The sequence below is a fragment of the Passer domesticus genome, chromosome 2 (assembly GCF_036417665.1).
Source record: "Passer domesticus isolate bPasDom1 chromosome 2, bPasDom1.hap1, whole genome shotgun sequence".
Classification (NCBI taxonomy): domain Eukaryota; kingdom Metazoa; phylum Chordata; class Aves; order Passeriformes; family Passeridae; genus Passer; species Passer domesticus.
In genome coordinates, this window is record NC_087475.1 from 41,123,421 (window position 1) to 41,147,851 (window position 24,431).

General features: G+C 43.3%; 1 protein-coding gene and 2 long non-coding RNA genes across 4 annotated transcripts in view; 2 read left to right on the plus strand and 1 right to left on the minus strand.

Moving 5' to 3' along the window:
• The window catches only part of IPO5 (importin 5), a 42,393-nt gene extending 40,009 nt beyond the window's left edge, over nt 1-2,384 (minus strand). The window contains exon 1 of the mRNA XM_064408415.1: nt 2,230-2,384. Within this exon, the coding sequence (XP_064264485.1) occupies nt 2,230-2,313 (84 nt within the window). The 5' untranslated portion in view covers nt 2,314-2,384. The remainder of the gene's footprint in view (nt 1-2,229) is intronic.
• Nucleotides 2,385-2,735: 351 nt separating this feature from the next.
• LOC135293817 (uncharacterized) lies at nt 2,736-10,530 on the plus strand. The gene is made up of 3 exons (XR_010355910.1): nt 2,736-2,805; nt 5,616-5,740; nt 9,635-10,530. It is a non-coding gene; the product is annotated as an uncharacterized LOC135293817 (long non-coding RNA).
• A 1,102-nt stretch (nt 10,531-11,632) lies between these two features.
• On the plus strand, nt 11,633-20,602 carry LOC135293818 (uncharacterized). 2 transcript variants are annotated; one of them, XR_010355911.1, is made up of 2 exons: nt 11,633-12,378; nt 19,172-20,602. It is a non-coding gene; the product is annotated as an uncharacterized LOC135293818 (long non-coding RNA). The 2 variants fall into 2 exon arrangements; XR_010355912.1 differs by having other exon boundaries at nt 11,633-12,166.
• Nucleotides 20,603-24,431: the final 3,829 nt, after the last annotated feature.

Sequence of the window (24,431 nt, forward strand, 5' to 3'; positions counted from 1 at the left end):
ACCCCTCATTCTCATTTCAATATCCAGACCTATTTGCAATAACCTGCTTAGTTCCCTGCTTATCCATTTCTCATTCTGACTGGTTTTCACTAGACACAAATGAAAACCTGCTATTCAATTTATCTGCAGTTATTTGAATCCTTTATGTATTCAATATTACCTTCCAACAGTAAGTACACTTTAAAAAACTGATTGGACTATGCCAATGTTTAAAACCAAGTATGAGTCCTGTATGATTTTAGGAAGCAGGTATTTTAAAGGTTACGCAATACTTTTATACTTCAAGGAATATACAACTTATGTCAGTCTACCTACACTGTAGAGAGACAGATTTGTGTTTCTAGGTGAAAGTTCATTAACCCACCACAAAGACCAAGTGGGGTTCTTCACAGCCATGCATGGTGGAAAAATGAGAAACAGGCTTAAATTGCAAAAAGGAGGTTCAGACTGGAAGAGGCCCAGATCTCTCTGTCCTAATGAGGACAAGTCAAGCAGGAGTGAGTAACTCAAAGAGCTTGTGCAGTCTCCATTCTTAGAGGTTTTCAAGAGTCAGCAGGACAAAGCCCCCACCGACCTGATCTGACCTGATAGCTGACACTGCTTTGAGATGGCAGACCTCCTGAGGACCCTTCCACTCTGAAGGATCCTAAACCATAAAATAATTTGCAGCACACCTTGGAAATATTCAGAAACTAATGACAAATTCAGTGCAAATAAGTAAAAAGTTATATTATTCCTTGTATCTTTATAGGAAACTAACAGACTTGAAAAGCTTGGTATCTATCATGCCAATTAGGATTTCTTATTCTGATTGACCACAGTGCATATGTAATAAATAAATACATACTTATGAAGAGCAAAAAGAACTCCAGTTTCAAGCAAGTTTCTGACAAAATATACCAGTTTTAAGAATCTAAGCTTTAGAGTTCTTACCAATGCTTTATTTCATAGGCATTGTGACACAGGTGCACAACGAACTTGCTTTGTTACAATTCCAACAAAGTTCAAATTTTTTTAGAAATGCTTTTATGATATATGTAGGCAATTGAGAAGAGAAAGAAATTCAGCTCCCAGGGAATGGCCTCCACTGCAGCTCTATCTATGTTCAGGAATGTGAGAATAATTCTTGCTGACTCTCTAGAAAAGTGCAGTTATCAATACCGAACTTCACTGGCTTTCTAAAAATGTATGCCACCCCTCCTTCTCACTCTGGATTCATATTTGAGGAATTTTCACTGCAGCATCAGGAAGAATGGTTTTTATTCTTCCCCAAACAATGCGCTGAACTGCTGACCGCTGGAGTGATGAGAGCGATAAAAGACCCGATGCAGCCATGCAGCGGCAATTCATGCTAAACCTAGACGCTGGTATTTAATTCAACGGGAGAGATTCCCCACCAGGCTTGACAATGGAGCCTTAAGCATGACAGAGAGAAAGAATTAACGTGGCTTAGCCGCCACAAAGAATTTCAGCTGAAACAACATGTCTGAAAACTTTTTGCTGATAACAAGAGAAACTCAGCATATTGAAAAACACTTCTTTTGGGTGAAATACTTCTTAGCTGACGAAACACTTGAACACATACGGGGCCGAAAAGTTAAAAAACCAAACTCCTGTGTGGCAGCAGAGAAGGACCTCGGTCCCGCTCCTGCCGGCCGAGCCGGGGCGGGGGCACGGAGGGAGCGCACACAGCAGCGCTTCCATCGCGCCAGGCACCCGCTCTGACCTCCTTCGGGAGCCGCCTCCGCTCCCGAGCCACCGGGAGCCGGCCCCCCACACGCCGCTGCCGCCGCCGGGGCCGCGCTCCGTCACGCCGGGCGGCTCAGGCGGAGCCAGCCACGGCCAGCGGGGACAAGCAGCCCTGGCGACGGTCCCACACGGGCCACGGGGGGGGCGGCCTCGAGGCGGGCGAGGGGCGGCAGCGGCGCCGGACACGCCGGGGCGGGCGCCGAGGGCAGTAACGGGACCCTTCGCCCCTCACGGGCCAGGGGCCGGCGCGGGCCCCGCGCCCGCCGGGCAAAACGGCCGCCACCGCCCGGCGCCGCCGCTCCGAGCGGGGCAAGGCCCGGGCCGCCCCGGCGGCAGCTGGTGCCGCTGCTCACACGTGGGGCTCGCCCGGCCCCGCCGCCTCCCTGCCCCCCTCCCTTCCTCCCTCCCGCCCGCCCTCCAGCGAGGCCCGGCGGGTCTGACAGGCCGTCTCGGCGGCCGCGGACGCGGCGGCCCCGTTACCTCGGCCTGCTTGCGGACCGCATTGTCCGGGCTGAGCAGGTTGCCGAGGAGGGCGTAGAACTGCTCCTGCTCCGTCGCCGCCATTGCTGCGAGAGGGAAGGAGAGGGAGGAAGGGGGAGCGCCGGCCGCGCCGCCGGCGGGGGAGCGAGGGGCGGGGCCGCAACGCCAGCCGCGCTCCCATTGGCCGCGGCGCACGGAGCCTCGCCCCCGATTGGCCCTGCCTCCCTTTGACGTCCCGGCGGCTCGGGGCGAGGCGGGCAGCGGGGAGCGGCGGCTCAACCGCCCCTCAATGGGGGTTTGTCTCCTCGCGTGTCATTGGTGCGCCGCCGCGCCGGGGGCGGGAGGCAGGCGCGGCGGAGCGCTCTGATTGGCGGGCGGCTCCGGCAGCCCGGGCGGGATTGGCCGGAGCCGCGGTCGGGCGGTGCGGGCAGGGAGGGGTCGCGCCGGGACGCGGAGCTGGGGCCGGGCCGGGCCGGGCCGGGAAGGGGAGGGGAGGGGCGGAAAGCGCGGGAGATCGCGGGGCGTCGCCTCCGGGCGCTCGGTGACGTCGTGCTGCCGTCCCGCCACTGGGAATCAGTGAGTCACGGGACGGGTCGGGTTGGCAGGGAGCTCGGTGTATCGGCCCGAGCTCTCTGCTCAGGCAGGGTCGTCCTGGAGCGCATGGCGCAGGATTGCGTGGAGACGTTTATTGAGTATTTCCAGTGACGGATACTCCACAGCCTCTCGGGCAGTCTGCTCCAGTGCTCAGTCACTCGCACAGTGAAGTTCATCCTCACGTTCAGGTGGAACTTCCCGTGCACGGTCTCTGCCCGTCGTCTCCTGTCCATTGCTCAGCCCCACCGAGCTGAGCCTGGCTCCAGCACCGTGGCACCCTCCTTTCAGATACTGATAGGCATTGATGAATCCCCCTCTCAGCCGTCTCTTCTCGAGGCCAAGCAGGCCCAGCTCCCGCAGCCTTTCCTTGTAAGAGAGTTGCTCCAGCCCTCTCATCCTCCCTGCTGGACCATTCCAGGCGCTCCATACTTAGCTTGTACTGAGGAGCCCAGCACCGGACACAGCACTCCAGATATGGCCTCACCAGGGCTGAGCAGAGGGGCAGGACCACTTCCCCTGATTTGCGGGCATTGCTCTTCCTAATGCACCCTAGGATACCATTGGCCTTCCTGGGCACAGGGGTGCTGGTGGCTCGATGGACCAGCATCACCAGGTCCTTCTTTGAAGAGCTGTTTCCCAGCAGATCAGCCCCCAGCCTGGGGCTCATTCTTCCTCAGCTGCAGGACCTTGCGTTTGCTCTCGTTGAGTTTCAGAAGGTTCTTCTCTGCCCCATCTCTCCAACCCACTGAGGTTTTAATAGATTGAATAAAACTTAATTAGTATTCCCTTTGATCTCAGGGGATATCATGGGTTCATGATGTGCATGGCAAGAGGCTTTGAGCATTACCCTGCTCATTGGTGGGGCTCTGTTCAGCCAGCTGTTTGGGGTGCAGCTGTGGGAGTGGCTGGCTGGGTCAAGTACCTCCTTCTGCTGTGCCTTGGCTGTGCCCAGGGAATAACAATGCCTTAAAAGCAGGAGGAGTCAGCCAGTGAGAAAGGGAAAGGGAAGGAAAAGGGAAAGGGAAGGAAAAGGAAAAGGGAAAGGGAAGGAAAAGGGAAAGGGAAGGGAAGGGAAAGGAAAGGAAAGGAAAGGAAAGGAAAGGAAAGGAAAGGAAAGGAAAGGAAAGGAAAGGAAAGGAAAGGAAAGGAAAGGAAAGGAAAGGAAAGGAAAGGAAAGGAAAGGAAAGGAAAGGAAAGGGAAACATCCATCTTGACTGCATCATGAAAGAATTGGAGGCAGGGCTAGAGAATTATTTTAAGCTGTCTGAAAATTCAGAAGGGCCATAAGTGAAGACGAAATAGAAAAGCAAGCATGCTTTCTCATGTGAAGTGCATTCCTGTAAATGTCCTCAGACCTCAGCTATGTGGATTAGGTTTGTACAGCTTGTTACACATTCTGGAGGGCCTTTTGGATGTCTTCTTGAAATAGGCATGGTTTTCCTGCCTTTTTATCACCTGTAAATGGGTTTGTATGAACTTCTATAACATTGCTGTCTGCTTCCCATGCATAAACAAATAAATGCATTTGCTTTCATCTTGACTTGTCTTAATGGTGATTTCACCATAAATCTGTAGTAGGATTGTTAGCTAAAGAATACAATATCTGATGGGGGTTGGGGAGAAAATATAAACTGCAGGATATGGAAGATTGTTTTCTTACTCCTGCTGGTTTTTGCATCTGTAGATGCAGGGAGTGGGTTGTTATATAAAAACTGCCTAGTTGTCTTTGAGAAACAGCAAGGCGTATGAAATATGCCTAAGGCCTGAAAAGCAGTTGTCAAATTATCTTTGGGAGTACCAGTGATGAACATCAGATTCCAGTAGAGCTCCCTTGGAAGGGGAAGGCAGGAACAACCTGATGCAGTTGATTAGAGCAAGCCAAGAGTGTCTCTCTGTGTGTCTGTTTCTGTTTTTGTGTGTGTAATGATCAATAAATTTAGTAGTGTAATGCTCTAGGAGTACATTCAAATACATTTCACCCTAATATTCAAAGCATAGAAGGGAGCATCTATGCTGGGTTCAGAAGAATCTGCTGGTAAACTCAGAGGATTAATGATGTTCCACCTCAAATCCTGACAGTTTGAGGAAGGCAGATTAAAAACTTCACCTAGGTGAAAAGCAGTTAATATATTGGAGAGAGTCCCAAGCAAACAAAGTTGTCACTAACGCCATGTGATCAGAGTCTGCCACATCAGGTGCTCATTCTCACTCAGGACAAGTTTGAAGCTTGGGAAGCAGCCAGAAACTATGCCCAAGAAGCAGGTATTAGCACTAAAGAGGGTTTGAACAAGCACCTTAGGAGAGCTCAAATAGAAACAGCCACAAAGCAGCCAGCAGCAATGTTGATATTGCTGGATATTGCCCGATTCCTGCAGTCTGTTTAAAAAACAACAACAACAAAACTACAACAACAAACAACAACAAACAACTACAGCAAATGACAACAACAACAACAAAAAAAAAAGACAGGAGAAAGTACGATAGCAGAAATCAGAATTACCTTGACCTCTTCTAAACACTTAAGGCCCAAGATGCACTGTAGTTTATCCAATGAAATTTGGACAGACCCTGAAATTGAAAATTCAAGTCTTCAAAAAGCAGAAGCTTTAGTTTAGTATTTATTAAACTTCACAACTCTGTACTTAGTAAGAGAGGGAGAGCTAGAAAACTATTTATTATACCTGAGGAATGCTATAATGTTTCTAACAGAGTAGTAGGAGATGTGAAATGACAAACAAAACAGGAAAGGTGTCTCAGAGTCTTCTAAAATACTTTCTGATGTTGACTTACAGGTGAAGGGTTTGACATGTCTATCTTTCAACATTCAGAAGCAAGGAATGAGATGAAGGTGAAGAAAGATACAGAAAAGAATATACAGCAAAATAAATTCAACTGTATTTGCAAAGCACCATAACAGGTCAGCTCTGTCATATGAGGAGATCTACCATAAGCTTAAAGTGACTGTTGATGGTCCATATGGATTCCATATACTCTACAGATCATAAAAAAGTGCAACCATGATAGCCTCAGAGGCCAGAGAAGAGTTAGAAAGTGCATGAGGGCAGATTTCCAGCAAAAGTCAAGAGAATAGAGTAAGCTGATGTCAGTGGGAAGCTATGCTCTAGCGGGGGCTGTTTGAAGTTATCTTGGCAGAGCAAGCTCTCTGCAAAGAGCAGGCAGCGTCTGAAAATTGCTCTGGCCAACATGTGGGGTGAGGCAGAGAACTACAACCCTGACAGTAATGACTATCAGTAGTGGACTACAGTTTTCACAGATTTTTGTCTGTTCATCCGTTTCGTGTGCTCGGAGCTCAGAAAGGGCACAGGTCTGTTCCTGTGCCTAAAGCAGGGGAATGGGATCCCTGTAACTATAAAGGATGCTGAGAGAGATGCTGCTCTTTCAATTCTACTCCAAGAAACCCTGACCTGTGGCTTCTTACTGGTTCTCTGTGTTGGTAAGGCAGAGCTGGGAGGTGATACAACAGTGTCTAGCCACAAGCTGAGTGGTCTATTAGACTGGAGAGCATGCTGGGAGTCAGGAGGATAGCCATCAACCACTAATGAGATCCAGAATTCTTGGGTGGGAACTTTCTGAAACCATTGAAATGGTTAATAAGCTTAATTACAAGGCAGGAAAGCTTCACATGCAGCTTATTCTGTAGGACCTACACACTGCAGGCTTGAAAAGCTTTGAACATCCTGTAGAGCTGCAAAGAGGCATCCCATACTTCCCTCCTCCCAGGTCTACTCACTGAAGTCAGATATCCCTTGGAGGACATCAGACTGAGGAACTGACGTGAAATTTTTCTACTCCCAGAAGGCAAAACGCAGAGGGACTGGTATATTTGTCTAGGAGTATTTTCTGAACAAGTATACCTGTTAAAAAGTTCACTCTAACCTCACCAGAGACCACTGGACAGTGCAGAATTAATGATTAATGAAGTGTAAAGGGCTGGGATAACCTGTGGAGATAAGTGACTTCTTGAGCAGGGCTCTGTCCCAGGTCATTTTACCAAAGAGTGTTACAGTGGAAGAAGTAGGAGACAAGGCTTTTTTGTGGATTACAGATAATACCACACTGAGGCTGTGCCTGCTGTGTCACAAGACAAGGCAGATAATTTACTGAGCAGCCTGAGCAATGCTAAGTTCTACAACCTGCCAAGCTTCACAAAGCTGCACATGCACTTAAAAAAATAGTAGTTTACATGCATGATGAATGTAAGCCTTTGAGTTCCAGACAATTACTGTGATTTTGTTAATTTAGGAGGCAACTTTCTGGCACTTAAAAACCCAGTGTTCATAGAACTGCATTATTTGATGTATTGATAATACATAGGCTGAGAAGAGTGCAAAACCTGTGGGGTTTGAATTGAAAAAAATGGATAAATTATGAAAAAGTAGCACACTTTTAGTCAATAACAGCAAGAAGTGGTAGGGGGAGATGTTACTGCTCTCAGAGAGACTAATACAAAGACGCAGGGAATTAGCTTGTAAAAAAAAAGACCATTCATACAGTTTCTTTTTTAGAATAGAATTCAGTGTTATAGAACTCAATTATTACTGAAGATTTGTAGATGGCTTCAGTGGTATTGTTGCTTTTATTAAGGCAGTTTGTCAAAAGCATCCATCTGACAAGCAATCTGAACATAGGCTTTGAGCAGATTAAAGAAGCTGTCTGACCTTCCCTGTGCTTGCCTGGAAAGGAACAGGAAAATACATGAATGATCCTGTCAGTGCTTCAGATGCAGGTCTATGGAGGATGCTTTTCTTGAGATGGAAAGGGAGTATTGCCTTTGAAAGCAAGATATGAATAGAATTACTCCAGAATGAGTACATTGCCACTGTGTGGGCTGTTAGGTGAAATACCATTTCCTCACTCACAAATTCAGTGTCTGCAGGGAATAAATAGCAGTGACATTTTTGTCAATGTCTCATAGCATTCATGGTAAATGTTCTTTATCCCTAAAGGGAAAAACTTGATAACATTAAAATGAATTAAGTATGAAAGAGTGTAGTTTGAATGAGTGAATGTTGGCAGGTCTGGTTACATATTTATTTCTTTGGCAAATCCCTCTGCTCCAAGCTTGTTGCCAAGGTGTGAGGAAATAGACAGATTCTTAACCATTTTCAGAACTTTCTATTAGTTACTCAATAACAATTTTTATTGTATAGCATGTTTTATGGGCACACAGAATGATAGTAAAGTCATATTTTCTCTGAAGCAATGAACAAGATGCTGTGGAATACCTGCTAAGCTCTCACAAAAATGTTGCTGTTCCTACTGAAAAAAATTGAAAGCTGTCTGCTGTATTAAGATGGTAAAAGCCTCTTTGCTCTCAACTGGTTTGACATTTCATCAGGTATTACTCAGAAATAATGTAAAATCATGGAAAACACTGTGGAAATGCCATACTGCTATATCTAGTTCATCTTGTCAGAATTCAAGAAGCCTGCTCCCTTTGCAGTTTATTCTGCCTTAATGTTGCATAACTTCCTTTTTTCCTTCCAGCTTTCATATGTATGGGAGAAAAGAGATGGCCAAATAGTCACAATTCAACAATTCATTTTGCTGTATTGGTAGAAAAAATAGCCCTTTCAGCAGGAATCAAATTTTCAATTGTTTGTGCATTAGACAGACCGTCAATTATTTGGCATATCAGTTGGCTTATAATTGGCAAATCCATTGGAAGGAAGCATAGTCTGGAAGCACATAATTATAATGAATTGCTTTTCCAAATTACAAAGGCTGATGTGCCTAAACATGAGTTGAATGTCAAATTTCATTTATATGATTTAACTCATAAATCACTTGCTAAAATTTTGCATATAATATCCTGCATTTGTGACACCTTTATAACAGCTTACCTACTGTTAACCTGTTTCAACACACTTCTGAAAGAACACTTTTAGATCTTGAGATTAAAGAAAAGGACAGTTGCAAATTTAATAGGGACAGTTTTAATAAGAGACTAAGAAAAACATGAAAATGTGACTCATTGTAAAGGAACTGTTAAATAATCCATATGGGAAAAAAAAAGACATTAAATTCAGTCAGTCATAATCTTCGGTAAGTAAAAGGAAGGACTTATGGAGACAAGTCAGGAAGAAAATGAGGTTTGACCTGGTAAAAGAATGGTGTGGCAAAACTACCAATGTAGTTTAGGGTTGCTCAAGAGAAGCATGGCTTTGCAGCATGGGGAGATGCTCATTGCTATGCAAACATCACCTCTTGTGATCAGAGCAAAGTAGCAAGCACAAGTGCAGATTACAGGTTGTGCATGTGGCATTTCCATCCTCTTTGACGAGAACTGAATGTGCTTATCACAGGAAAGGCTCTAACCTAGAATTTGGAGTCTGGGAGGATGCATTTAAAAGGAAAAGCTAGAAGCAATAATCAGCAATTACCATGATAGATTCTACAAACACAAATTATACTGTTGAGAGTTATATGAAGTATTACATATCTTTACAAATGGGATAATTTAAGGGGGGAAAAAATCCTTTGGCTATGTTTTTGGCAAATTTTCCTTGAACTTCCCTGATCATATGAGGTCACATGTAAGTAATTGCAGTAATGGAGAAAGATTTTAAAAAAATGTCTTTCCACAGGAAACATATGTATTTTCCAAATTCTAAGTGCTTAGCTTTGTAAATTAAATTGTTTTAAAATTTTAAATTTCATAAATTTAAATATTATTTTTAAAGAGGTAATAAAAACATCATATAGGATTAAGACAGAATATTGCAAGTGTTTGGTCTTCCCTCAGGCCTGGCTTTCCAGTGAGTATTTGATGTCTTTCTGTATTTCTCAGGTACTACAGATTGGTTCCAGCTGTTAATCTGGGCAAAGCCTGCTCACAAGTGGTCCTACAGAATAAAAATCCAGCTCAACAGTGGCCCACAGGATTCTCACTTTAATCAGCATTTTGCTGAAATGTTCTTGGAAAAGTTTATAACAATTCTCTATTCAGCATGTATAAACTGTATTTTTTTGTCTTTGAATGTTGAGCAATATTTTGAAAGTGTGCTAACTTAAAGTTACTTTTTCCAGGGACATTTTATGTCATCAAAATGTTCTTCAGTTCAAATTTCAAGGCCTTTCAACCAGGCACATCTCAAAGAAAAGCTTGTAAAAATTTCTTGACGTGAGAAAATGAAAATGCTGTCCTGTAGTTCCATTCTTGGAAATGCCTAATGGCTCTGCTTGAGATCAAACTAAAAGTGTTTGATACAGACATGGCAGGTTTTAGTCCAGGTCGTAGAGTTCAATAAAATTTAAAAATTTAAGCAGTAGTTGGGGTACCAGCTGAGCTTATCTCATGCTTTAATCACCTTCTTATTTATAAGTTACGTAGTTCTCTCATCTCAAATAATTGTGCAATTTTCAGCTATTAAATTGCATTGTTGACTGTAGCTCCTGGGGTCTGTTAGACATAGAGCACAAAGTGGCATTGATTCTGCTCACTTGTTTTTCATTATCCTGTAGAAACTGAAAGTTGTTCCCTAAGAAGAATGAAGGTCAAATTTTCTAATTAAAAGAAGATTTGATTTTTTTGAAATAGGGATGGAGACTGAGAACAGTCTGCAAGATATATTGAGCTCCAAAGAGTTTCAGTTTAATCTAGTTTAATTTAGTTTTAATTGCCCTGAATACCAAACTTGTCTTAGAAGTCTAGGAAGTCCTTTGTTTTTCTTTTTGTGTCTTCCAGTTTTCTAACATTACATTTCTCTAGCTGTCTTTCATCAAATAAATCTTACATAAGCTATCTGTAATTCAGGTATCTCTGTTCTTTGTGCTCTCACCGAATTTATTTATTTGGAGCCTGTGATTCTTTTCTATGCCAAAGATAAGGTGGAGAGGTGATTGAGAGCAGCCCTACAGAGAAAGATTTGAGGCTGGTGGTTGATGAAAAACTCATCATAAACTGGCAGTGTGAGCCCACAGCCCAGAAAGACAATGAAATCCTTAAATCCTGGGCTGCATCAAAACCAGCGTGGCCAGTGGCTCAAAGGAGGTGATTCTCCCCCTCTGCTCTGCTCTTGTGAGACTCCCCCCGGAGCACTGCATCCTGCTCCAGTACCACCAACGCAGGAAGGACATGGAACTGGTGGAGCAGGTCCAGAGAAAGACCACAAAGTGGGTAAGAGGGCTGGAACACCTCCCCTGTTGAAGACAGGCTGAGGAAGTCGGGGCTGTTCAGCCTGGAGACAAGAAGGTTGTGTGGAGACCCCATTGCAGCCTTCCAGTATCTGAAGGGGGCCTGCAGGGAAGCCCAAGAGGGACTCTGTCAGGAACTGTACTGATAGGACAAGGAATAGTGACTGCAAATTGAAGAAGGGTTAGATATTAGGTTAGAAGTTTAGGTTATATATATGTTAGAAGTTTAGGTTAGATATGAGAAAGAATTAGATATTGGATACTAGATATTAGAAAGAATTTTTTTACTGTGAGGATAGTGAGATGCTGGAATAGGCTGCCCAGGGAGGTTTTGAATGCCCCAACCCTTGGGATATTCGAAGTTAGGCTGAATTAGGCCTTGAGAAGCCTGTTCTAGTGGGAGGTGTGCCTGCCCACGGCAGGGGAGGCTGGGATTAGATGATCTTGAAAGTCCATTTCAACCCCTTAACATTCTATGATTCTATATCAAAATCTGAACAATATATTTTTAGGTCATGTATGGTATTGGGGAAGAAATGCATTCTAATTGGGCCAGGGAAAATCTCCATCCTTTGTTGGATGCTGAAAAGAACATTGTAACCAAGGCTGAGGAAAAGGCTGAGGTACTTAATACCTTCTTTGCCTCAGTGTTTAACAGAAGGACTGGTTTTCCTCAGGACAACCAGCCCTTGAGCTGGTAGCCAGGGACAGGGAGCAGAACAGAGCCCCTGCAGTCCAGGAGGAAGCAGTTTGTGACCTGCTGTGCCACTGAGACTCTCACAGCTCCGCGGGGCTGACAGGATCCATCCGAGGGTACCGAGGGAGCTGCTGGCAGAGCTCACCAAGCCTCTCTCAACCACTGATCACCAATCCTGGTCAGCTGAGGCTGCCCCAGGTGACTGGGGGCTGGCCAATGTGACACTCATTTACAGGAAGGGTCAGAAGGAGGATCTGGGGAACTATAGGCCAATTAGCCTGACCTCAGTGCCTGGGAAGGTTATGGAACAGATCATAGATCATCAGGAGTGTGATCAGATGTCATACACAGCACAACCCGGGGTCAGGCCCAGCCAGCATAGGTTGAGCAAAAGCAGGTCCTGCTTCACCAACCCGCTCTCCTTTTATGACCAAGTGGATGAGGGAAAGGCTGTGGATTCTACCTGCCTGGACTACAGTAAAGCCTTTGGTACTGTCTCCCACAGCATTTTCCTGGAAAAGCTGGCAGCCCACAGCTTGGACAGGTGCACTCTTTGCTGGGTTAAGAACTGGATGGCCGGGCCCTGAGAGTGGTGGTGAATGGAATCAGATCCATCTGGCAAGTGGTCACCAGTGGAGTTGCCCAGGGCTCAGTATTGGGCCAGTAAAGATACTGGACCAATATCTTTATTGATGAGCTAGGTGAGGGCATGGAGTATCCTCCAGAGTTTGCAGATGACACCAAGTCAGGCAGGAATGCCTGTGTGTGGGAGGGTAGGAAGCCTCTGCAGAAAGGATCTGGACAGACTAAATCGATGGGCTGAGATCAGAGGTGTGAGGTTCAATAGGGTGAAATGCTGGGTCCTGTGCTTGGGTCACAGCAACCCCATACAGTGCTACAGGCTGGGACAGAGTGGCTGGAAAACTGCCAGGTGGAAAAGGAGCTGGGTTTGCTGATCAACAGCACACATGAGCCAGCATGTGCTCAAGAAGGCAAATGTCATCCAACACCAAAACTCATGTGGCCAGCAGACCTAGGGCAGTGATTGTCCCCCTGTGCTCAGCTCTGGAGAGGCCACACCTCGAGCTCTGTGTCCGGTTCTGGGCCCCTCACTGCAGGAAGGACATTGAGGTGATGGAATGAGTAAAGAGAAGGGCAGTGGAGGTGGGGAAGGCTCTGGAGCACGAGGCCTGTGAGGAGCAGCTCAGGGGGCTGGGGGTGTTCAGCCTGGAGAAAAGGAGGCTCAGGGGAGACCTGGTCCCTCTCTACAGTGCCCGAAAGGAGAGTGTAGCCAGGTGGGGATCGGTCTGTTCTCCCAGGCAGCAAGTGACAGAACAGGAGGATATGGCCTCAGCTTGTGCCACGAAGGTTCAGGTTGGACATCAGGTAGATTTTCTTCACTGAAAGGGTTGTCAAGCATTGAGATGGCCTGCCCAGGCAGATGGTGGAGTTACCATCCCTGGAAGTGTTCAAGAAATAACTGGACATGGCACTTAGTGCTGTGGTTTAGTTGACAAAGTATTCAACCAAAAGTTGCTCTTGATGATCTTGTAGGTCTTTTCAAACCCTTATTGATTCTGTGATTCTAATGGTTGTTTCTGTCCTTTATGACAGCTTCTCTCCCTCCAGCTCTGCCTGAAAACATTTTCTAATGTATTTTTTTAACGAAAGCATTTCAAATATCTCTTTGTTGTGCCTTACACCTTAATTATCCTAAAATGCTGAGTTGCCAAGATTTTGATTTCCATTCAATTGCTTCTTGCTGGTGTAGCAGGAAAAAATCAAGCTCAGTTTCTACAGCAACAGGAGTATGCTTCTAGTAGTATTCTCTCATTTTATGATTGTAACATTTACATATTTTAATGTAATATGTAAATAAATATAAACAGTAAAAAGATTTTACTCTTTTTTAACCAATGTGTTGAAGGGCTGGATGACTGAAAATGCATGCTGGACTGGGGATTTTTTGTATGGTTCACTAAAACCTACTCTCCTTTGCTTGCCTTCTTTCTGTGAGTGAGATTGGAAAGTGTAATGCAAACCAAAAAACCAAAATATCATCATTGCAAGGGGTGATGTGTCAATGGTAGCTTGCTGTGGCAGTTTTTTTGTAAAAAGAGGAAAGACAGATGTTTGATGACACAGTTAATGAAAAAGAATGGTACTTGAAGCAGTTGATAAAACAGCTGCTGAAGGGGCATGTCCTATTGATGGATGGTTTATCTCTTTTGAGTGAGCTCTACTGCAGGTAATAAATACTGGCAAACAGTAACAGCCATCTAAACAGAAGGTTTAGAAATCACCACACCTCTGATTAGTCTTAACAGAGCAGTATTTGCTTGATATTGACAGACTCTCAGTATAGATAAATTACCATCTTTCAGGGAAGATCATGTTTATCTAATGAAAGCTTTTTGTGTGACAGAGTATTTAAATTCTGATCATTTTGGTAAATAAGGTCCAATTGATTTTTTGTTTCCTCACAGTATTTCTATTGTTCTAAAGTCGAGCCATGGCAATGGTCTAATAAAATGGGAGGGAAAAAAATTTATGAACGTGTTGGTTTTTTAAAGATTAATGTAAGAAAACTGAATTTAAAACGATCTGCAGGAAAGCATGATAAATTTGTAGAAAAATCTCCTGCAGGGCTTTTCCTTGTTTTCTGTTTTCTTCAGATCACACTTTTTACTGTCTTTTTTTTTTTTTTTTACTTGCTGATACAAATACTTCAAAATACAGGAACAGACACATTCTGTTGTTCTTAAAAATTCTCAAAGGAAATCAATGACATGCTGGACCAGCAAAAAACTTTGCCCCAGATTTTTCCCTTAGGCATATAGTGCAATATAAAGAGAAAATCTATGGGAAAAGTGTTTTATGTGCTTGTTATTTGGATGCTGGACATATTTCAGCCACTGTTTTTGTCTGCTGTAGTCCAAGTTTCAGGTCCTGGATGTCTTATAATTGTAGAAGTCTTCCTAGGCAAGTCTTGCCTAGCTTGGAAAGTAGGTTGTTTGGAAATAGGGACAGGAAGAGAACCATCTTCACAACTCTTGCTATATTTGTTCTCCTTTGGCACCACAGTCATAAATAAATGTGTTTCCTTGGGAGGATATAATTCTGTTTTGGAAAATATGAACAAAGATCCAGAATAAAAATATAGTAATTAAATACCCCTGGGAATTTTCAGTGGCAGGTGAAAACTTGCGTTAGGGTTCTGTCTGTGAATTTGCAGGTCCTCACTTCTGCTTTCTTGCCTGCATGTTTTGCTCCTAGTGCAGTAAGACACATGTCCTGTCCCTGGTCACATCATCCTTTAATATTAAGCTTCTGCCACATTCCCATCTGGAACATCTTTGAATGGAAGATGACAAAACATCTGAGACATTAAACTGGAGGCATTAGGACCACTGAAAATAGAATATTGAGAGTTCCTTCCAACCCTCTGATTTCAAAAAAGAAAAAGATTTTAAGCTGGACCAAATATGGCAAATTTTGATCTTAATGGGAAAACTGTTAACATGATGAGATGGTTGTCTATCAGCTAAAGAATATAGCAGCTGGAGGGTATCCCAAAGTTCTTTCTCAGAAGGAAATACTCCTTCCCCAAAACAGATTATGAAGTGAAATGGACCTCTGCTTGTCCTCAGTGTTAGGGAAGAAACCAGCATGCTGATGCAACAGCATCTTACATAGTAGGTAGTATTGTTCAGGCAACCAGCAGCTCTGCCTGAATTATACTGAGTAGTGTTCCCTCATGTCTCAGAAGTGACTTAGCTGCTGCAGAGCAAGTGAGCTGTCCGATGAAAGTGTGCACTTGTGAATTGCATGTGCCAAGAACTTTTTCAGTGGTTAGATCTAGGAAAGTGTGAAGGTGCAGTGAAGAGGTACTGATTTTCCTGCTACATCAAGGACTAGAAGAGTCTCATGGCAGGTAGTAATTCAATTTCTCAGGTAAACCACAGTCTAATTTGTGTGTTAGCAGGAAATAGCTTTGCAGACATGACAGTCAAGGTGTGGTTGCTTTGACTAAGAGCACATCTTGATGCTTTAGGCAAGGAAATGCTCGGCTGTGATTATCTTGAGGGTTAGCTGATTTTAAGAAATGTGCACAGCCTCTGGGACTACCAACCATCTGGATTCAAGTAATCAGGCTCTGAGGGCTGTCAGCATTGTCTGTCTCACACATGCAGCATTTGCAGCAGGAGCAGCTTCATGCTATGGCTTGGTTCATCTCTGCTTTTAGAGATTTTATGCTGTGTAAGATTTATTTCCATGCCAAAGCTAGTCAGGGTCCATACAGCTGGTTGATTTTCCCTCCAGCAATGTCACCAGTTTCCTCACATGCCTGTGATTGCCAGCAGCCTCACTTGTTTGTAGTGCATAGCAGGTCTGATGACAACTGGCCTCCTTCAGGGTTGGTAACTCACACAGAGAGATCCTGCATCATCCTGAAAGTGCCTTTGCCAACAGAGGGTCCATGTCCTGATACCTGTGGGGAATGCTGTACACTGCCCTGTTAGAGCTGCCAGCACAGGTTAGGGTGGCTTTGTGATGGGAAGGAACAACTTTCCTGCTAGGAGGAGAAAGATGCAACATCAAGACTCTGGAAAAAGGAGCCTTCAGTGTGGCAGCCTTGTACCAGACAAATGGAGCCACATCTGAATCAGACCACTGGCACATCATGGAAAGTGTCAGCCAGGCAGCACAGCAGAGACACTGTTAATGGAGAAGTGAAAGACTGCCCAGCAGCACTGGGCTGAGTGGATACTCAGGATGCTTAAGCAAGGTTCACTTCCTCACTTAACTGAGCCTCCCAGAGAGAAGAGAGAAGCAACACAAATAGGTTTGGGAATGAATCAATAAAAGGGCCTTTAAGAAGTGAGACAGATATGGGGTTGCTTAATTTGGCTTCTAAGTTATGAACAAATATAGGTAAATAATTTTCTGTGTTAATGATTCCCTGATGAAAAAGGTTCTTTACAGGAAAGACTGCTTTTGAGCTTAGATAGAATTTTAAAGGAAACCTCTCTTATGACAGAGGTTTGTTTAGTTTTTTTATGTTGTTTTGGTTTTTTTTTTTCTCATATGGAATGAACCACAAACAATGAATTTGCACTAGTGGAAATTTTACTACAGTAAAACATTATGCACATATCTATTCCACATGTACAAACTGCACTGAGCTATTACCATTGTATGTGCTGATTTGAGATTAAACAGCATGAAATATGTGTGAGGGTCTCTTGGGAAGTGGTGGTGGTGGGTAACTGACGGTATGGCAAGTGTTTAAATTTCTTGGGGTGAGGATATGAACATCATCTGCCATATTCACTTTATTTGTGTTGCCAGATGGTTTATTTATTTGCCAAATGAAGTATCAATTTTATTTACCAAATATAATGTGTAAATCTCTCTATTCAGCAGCATTCCTTAATGGTGATGGTTGATAATTGGACTAGATGATCTTTAAGGTCTCTTCCAAACTTGATATTCTGTGATTCTGTGATATTTTTATTTGGCATGGTTTTACTGGCTTGTGTGGGTTGCTTGCTGTTTCATTATGCTTGAAAAAACTTTAGATTATGACTACCATTTCTTATTTCTTCCCAGTCAAGTGGACAACAAGCAGTGGTTAGATAAACAGTGTAATTAAACCCACACATTTACACCAATACAAATGTAATATCAATGAATTGGACATGGCCAATTCTTTACAAAAATAATATTAGCTGTCTTAACTATCAAAATGTACCTGAAAAATCAAAGTAAAGCCAGGTCAGGCAGGTGTAATGGTAGAAAAAAAATAGTACAGTTTTAGTTGTAAGGGACCTGTGTTGATCACTTTGTCCAACTACCTGACATTTTAGGGCTGACCAGAAGTTAAAGCATGTTATGCTTTATGTTCAAATGTCTTGTAAACACTATCAGGCTTGGGGCATCAACCACCTCTCTAGGCTTTTTAAGCCTCTTTCAGGGTTTGACCACTCTCTCTGTAGAGAAGTTCTTCCTAATATCCAGTCTAAATCTTTTGTTGACACAGTTTTGAACCATTCCCACACATACTATTGCTGGATCCCAAGGAGAAGAGATCAGCATCTCTCTCTCCACTTCCCCTCCAAAGGAAGGTGAAAAGAGCACTCCTTAGCCTCCTTTTCTCCCAACCAGACAAGCCCAAAGTCTTCAGCTGCTCCTCAGAGGAAGTGGCTTCCAACCCTTTCACCAGCTTTGCTGCCCTGTCCTGAATGTATTCAAGAACCCTCACACATCTGTGTCCTGCAGTGCCTCTGTCGTTTTCCTTACTTTTTTTACTTTCTGTACTTACCATGGCAGATCTCCCCACAAAGCATCTCTTTGGTGTTTAGTTACTGCAAGCTTCCTATCTATTTAAAGAAGAGCAGTAGCTGCCACCCAAGGGCAATTCAGTTCACTTGGCTCTGGGATTATTCCAGGATGTTCCTCTCTTCTTTCTATTGTCAAAGCCTAGGATAATGGGATTTTCAGTGTAATTATGCCATTTAGGTAGGATGGGTCTAAATCCTCTGTCACATTGCGTGGGAGCTGGGAGAAGGAGGACTCCTTTCCTCCCTGCTTGCTGATTCTACCAATGGTCTTGGAAAGCTGGTGGGCTGGGAAACTGTGTGTAAGGGATTTGGCAGGACCTTTGGCTGGGCACTTGGAGAAGTTGTTGACACATAGCTTTGTCTCTTTGCTAGCAATTTCAGAAGTCTGGCAGAGGGATTGCAGGAATCAATGGATCCTGCAAGTGGAGTGCTGCAGGAATCAACGCATAGACTCCATGAAGAGCACAGAGAGCCTGTGTCTGATGCTTGTCTCTGTATGAAATGCTGCAGAAAAGCCTGCTTGGACATCAGTTTGTGAAGTGGTCTAGTAAAGTTAACTCTATTGAAATAACCAGATTAAATGCTGAAGAACTCTCCCAGCATGACAATAGGTTTTGATGTAGCTTACTAGAAAGGAATGAAGATGTCTTGCTCACCAGGCTCTTCTATATTCTCAGTGGACTGAGATGCAGTAGTTGTGGTTGCATGCTAAGAACCTTTTACAAGTCTCCTCCCCCTTCTTCCTATGAAGTCAGTCTCCTGGAAGAAACATGTAATGGAAGTTAATTAATTGGTGCCTACTGAATGCCTGGGCAAAGGACAAGAGGATGAGAGACCATTAATAAATCAAATCTGTCCTTACCCTTTCTATATATCTGCATGAAATTATAGGCTTTGAGTCACAAAGATGTTTTCCTTCATCTAAGCAATGAAAAGGGGGAAAAGATGCTTTTTGTCTAGTGGAAAAAACACTGCCATCTCCAGAGGCACTTAAATTCTATCAGAAAGAAGAAGCAACTGAGAGGATGTTTCATGAGGTACCAACCTGCTCCTTGTATCAACAACAGCTCACCAAAATAAAAATCTCTCTGACAGCAGGTAAGGCTTATTCATGGGCATTGTCTTTACCTTTGTCATTTATTCTGTGCAGGCAGATCCCACAGGAGAGTGAATAGGGCCAGGAGGTGCTCCAGGCAGTGGAGCAGGTTCCCCTGCAGCTTGTTGTGAAGACCATGGTGAGGCAGCTGTGCTCCTGCAGCCAAGGAGGTCCACAGTGGAACAGACATCCACCTACAGCTCGTGGAAGATCCCATGCTGGAGCAGGTGTGTGCCCAAAGGAGGGAATGACCACCGCGTGGGAAGTGTGGAATGACCACCATGTGGGAAGCTCACACTGGAGGAGGCTCCTGGCAGGGCCTGTGGCCCCATGGAAAGATGACCCCACTCTGAACCCGTTTTGCTGCCAGGTCCCTGTGGGACATCCAGGCTGGAGCAGCCTGTTCCTGAAGGACGGCACCCTATGGAAGGGACCCATGCTGGAGCAATTGGTAAAGAACTGCAGCCCATGGGAAGGACTCGGAGAAATCCATGAAGGACAATCTCCTATAGGAGGACCCAACACTGGAGCAGGGAGGAGTGTGAGGAGTCCTCCCTCTGAGGAGGAAGGAGCAGTAGAGACAACATGTGATGAATTAACCACAATCCCTATTCCCTCTGAGCTCCTGCATAGAGAGGGTAGAGGAAATTGGGAGTGAAGTTGAGGCCATAAAAAAGGGAGGGATGGGGCAAAGAGCCTTTGAGATTTGGTTTTATATTTCATCACCCCACTCTGATTAGACTGGTAATAAATAAAACAAATTTTCCCAAGTCAGTTTTGCCCAAGACAGTAATTGGTGAGTGAACTCTCCCTGTCCTTATCTTGACTCCTGAGCCTTTTGGTATATTCTCTCTCCTCTGTCCAGGTGACAAAGAGTGATGGAGCAGTACATGGGCACCTGGTGTCCACACAAGCTCCACTAACCACAGTGTTTAGTGTTTTTTCTGAAGTTAAACTGATACTCAGTTAATGTGTCGTGCTCCTTGCTGTTTTTAAACCTGTAAGCCAGGAGTCCCACTGAGGTCACAGGAGAGGTGAATTCATTGCAGGATTAGTTGCACTTTTTTTTTCCACTCTGAAATTGAATACTGTTGGATTGCCCTCATCAGTGCTTAAAAGGTAATATGAACTTGTTTTGAAATTAACAGGTCCTCTAAGAGCCTTCAAGATCAACCATTTCCCCTCAGTTTTACATTATTCTACTTCATTGCAAAGAATGTTTCCTTGTGCTGTGTTGTAAAATCCTCTTCAGTAAGATAAAAAATAAATGTACATGTCCACAAAGTACATGTGGATCTGTTTGCACTGCTTATTCTAACTTAGTTCTTGTGTACACTTATTTATGGATAAAATGATAATTTAAGGTGCTCCTTATACTGTACCTCTCCTTATTGTCATAACTGAGATTCTTGAAGCAGCTAATCACCAGGAGAACCTCTGGCCTGAATACTTTTTAAATAAAGCTGTGAAGCTTTTCTCTCCAGAGCTATTTCAAATGTGAAAAATTGTTCTGTCACTCTTGCTGTAGCAGTCTCTATCTCAGGTAAAAATATATGGTTCTATTTCCCTGTCATTTGCATAACTTGATTGGATGTATTTTGCAATTTTACTTCTAATTTGAATTCCTGCTTATTCTTCATGAGAATTATTGTGCATCTCACCCCATAATTTCCAAACTAATGTGTATCAGTGTTCTGTTGGCTGGCATTAGGATATTGAAAGTACTTTGCATTCTTCCTTTAAGAGTAGTTGAATCACCAGAAGCACTTCCTCTGAGTGCAAAAATGGAATTACTGACCAAACTGAGTAAATTTCAAAAATTGTAAATAGTATTTAAAGTTAATTATGTCTCACTGCATAAAAATCATCCTGGTAAATCCAGTGTTCTAGCTGTTTGGAGGATTATTTTCTTCTTCAGAGCCTGCTGCTCTTTTGAAGCAGCTAAGAGAAAGTATCTGAGCTGAAATGCAGTTCAGGTTACTCTCAGCTGTTATAAAAGGAAGATAGGTCAAACAGGAGGCAGCCATCATCCCTTTGGAGATGACAGCCCCTGATCCTGCCCTTTGGCCCTATTAGACAGACCCAGCTGGGATAACTGCTAGGGAGTGATCTGAGCTGTCAGAGCCGGTGGTGAAACACCTGAAGTGTGCTTCTGACTGCTCCGTGTTACATTTGTCATTTGTATGGAGGCACTGCGAGTGAAAAACGAATGTTCAAAGCCAGCTTGCTGGCTACAATAGTGCTTTCTAGCTATTTAAAATATCAAATCACAAAATAATTTCAGCTGGAAAGGGGTCTCTGAAGGACCATCTAGTCCAACAGCACGCTCAAACCAAGACTGATTTCCAAGTTAGACCAGGATATATAGGTGAAGGTGTATATATATGTGTCAGGGGAGAATTATCCTTATCTGTGTTGAAACAGGTCTGGACTAGGAAAAATAATAAATTAGGATGAGCATTTAAAGCTTTTCTGGAAAAAAAGTCTTTTCTTCATGGCTCTGTGTATTCCTGTTCCACGCTGACAAGCCCTGTATTTTTGATACCACCCTAATGAAACACATCCTTGGTTAAGAAGCTTCCTCTGGGATGCTGCCAGCATAGGCTGCATTCTCTGTCCTACTAACTGTCCTCCACAGTCCCCAAGCGCGCCGTGTCTCTGTCAGTCACCCTGATTATAATTTTGAACTCTGCAGCACAGAAGTCACAATGTCCCAGAAGCATCTACTCCCACTCTTAAAAACTGCTAATTATGGAAGTGTCCCTTTCCCCATTAGCTCACCGCTGCAAGCAGAAAGTACAAAAATTAGGCTAAAATGTCAAGCAGGGGAGGGGATGCTGGATTCTTCCTTGGAAAAAGAATGTGAGGGGAGAGGGGAAGAAAAGAGAGCAGGGAATCTTGCATCACTTGAGAAGATGGGGAGAAATGGTGTGGCAGGTGCCAGGTCCCAGTGTGTCTGTGGGTCAAGGGTCCAAGTCGTGTCAACTCACTGCTGAGGCTCTCACATGTATCCAATGTGTGTCTTGAGGGCATGCTTTGAAACCTTTCTTCTGACTTCATCAAAATTAGATGCAATTTTTCCCAAACTATTAATAGACAGGACATAGTGTAGGGAACTGGATGTCCTCAGAGCTCTGATAAGGTATTTTAGCAGCTTCACTCTATCCTGGACCCAGTGTAAACAATTTTTTAATGTAAATAAAGACTTCATTTTAAGAGCTCAAGCTGTTTCCATGACATCCTGCTAGAGACTCCTGGTCACAAAAGAAACTGCTTTGTGCTGCAGGCCATTGTGTGGTACCAAATTTTGTGCAACTGTACAGCCACATGGAAGCAAAAACATAAGGAAAAGGTCACAGAAGAATTTCCTTCTCATAAAGAGAAGTTGCTCTTATCACAAACAAAAATTTTTGTCTCACAAAGAGATTCCACTTTTTACTTGGAGCTGGCAGAACAGCTTTATATCCCCTTGTCACAGGTCGGCTGTCATGGGTGTGCAGCTGGGGAGGGGACGAGCAGCAGGGTGTGTGTCATCCCTACTATTTTTGACCACAGAAGTACCCACTAGTGTCCCAGGCAGGCTAAATTTGTGTTAGGGCTGCCTGGAACCATTGCATTGCTTTTTACCTGCCTGCCGCTGTCCCTAAAGGTTGAAGTATGGTGAGATACCAGCCTGTCCAGCCCAGCAGCCACCAGCCTTGCTCAGTGTGGAAGGGAAGCCCTGGTGACATTTCCTGTAGTGGCACCATGCCTCCTTCATCCCACTGCAGAGCAGTTCCCAAAGCAGGGCTGGACTTTCAAGGCTCCAGCAAGAACTGAGATGCTCTTAAAGCCCAGGGGAAAACACACTCCTTCATCTTGAACTAGTTCCACATATAGATGCTACAGGGGTTTTTCCATCTTAGACATAGTTTTTAATACTGATAAACATAAAAAACCCAATAAAACAAATTCAAAACCATGACCGATTTATCCTTCCATAATTTGAGTATTTATCAATCAATTCATTAACTAATTTTATTTTTACTTCATTGCAATCATTAGTGCAGTGTTCTATGGTTTCGCTGTATGTTGTATGAAAAGTTGCTTCCTCTTGTTTATTCAAATCAGCTCCTTACTAATTTCACAGGAAACTCTTGCACCAATAGAGGTGATGCATCTTCACCACCTTGATTTTGGAAACCTCTAGTGTATTTCTCCTAAAATATACTTTGACTTCATACTTTTCCAAGAAATAGTAAAAATATCTTTAAATTTATTATTTTTTTTAATGTTAAGCTTTGTAAAGAAGGAAGAAAAGACTGTAAGCTGTGATTGTGGTTCATTCTTTGATGATCCAGTTGTAGTTTAATAATGTAATTGCTGATTACTAATAAGATACTAAAATATTGTGCTTTAAGAAAAGGGTACCTATCTCAAGTCAGGTACAGACACACACAGAAGGATTATTGGACAGGATATTTTATTATAAGAAACACCCATTTTGTTTACAACACAGAGATTTTAAAAAATAATTGCAAATAAATGTCATGGAAAAAAACCACAAGTGGGCCTTATGTAATAAAAAAGAGCATTATTTCTAGGTGTATACAAATTGTGAAATGTATGTGAAGACTATTTATATAGATATTCAGTGGTCTGAATACTAAAAGAGATGCATCAGTAGCAGTAGGTGATAGGGCTGAACAATAGTGTATTATTCAAGGCACTTCCTTGGAAATGCATCAGATAGGTGTGTAAGATTCAGAAAAATATGTAAATCTACTTCTTAATGCTGACTGAAAAAAAATAAAATTTGCATTCTAAGTAGGAGTCAAAGTATTTTCTTATTAATTATCAGTAATTTATTGAAGTTTTAAATAAAAATTCAGTCTTCCCATGTCTTGTAGCTGTAGACACCTGTGAATCACTGAAGTCATTCTCTCAGCAGAATGATCTTGCTTAGCCAAGAAAATATACTTTGTCTTTCTCTATTGACACTGCTTCAAGATTAACTAGAAGATTATGTTCCACTCCCACCTAGTGGCAAATAAAACATGCACAGTATAATTATCCTTTGTTATGGTGAAGGGAATTTGTGTTGCCCTTCCTAGAAATCAGCTCTGACTTGCTTAAAAATTATGCACAAACAGCTTCTAAATTAAGCAAACCTACTGGAGTCAGTAAAAATTAAAACCCTCAACATGCTTCTGTACCTGTAACTTGGCAGCTTTTGTATAAAAGAAAACTAAGATGTTTTTAGGCTGTGGTTTTATGATTTAGTTTTGTTTTTCACATTTAATGTGTGCAGTCAATAATAGGATGAGACTATAAA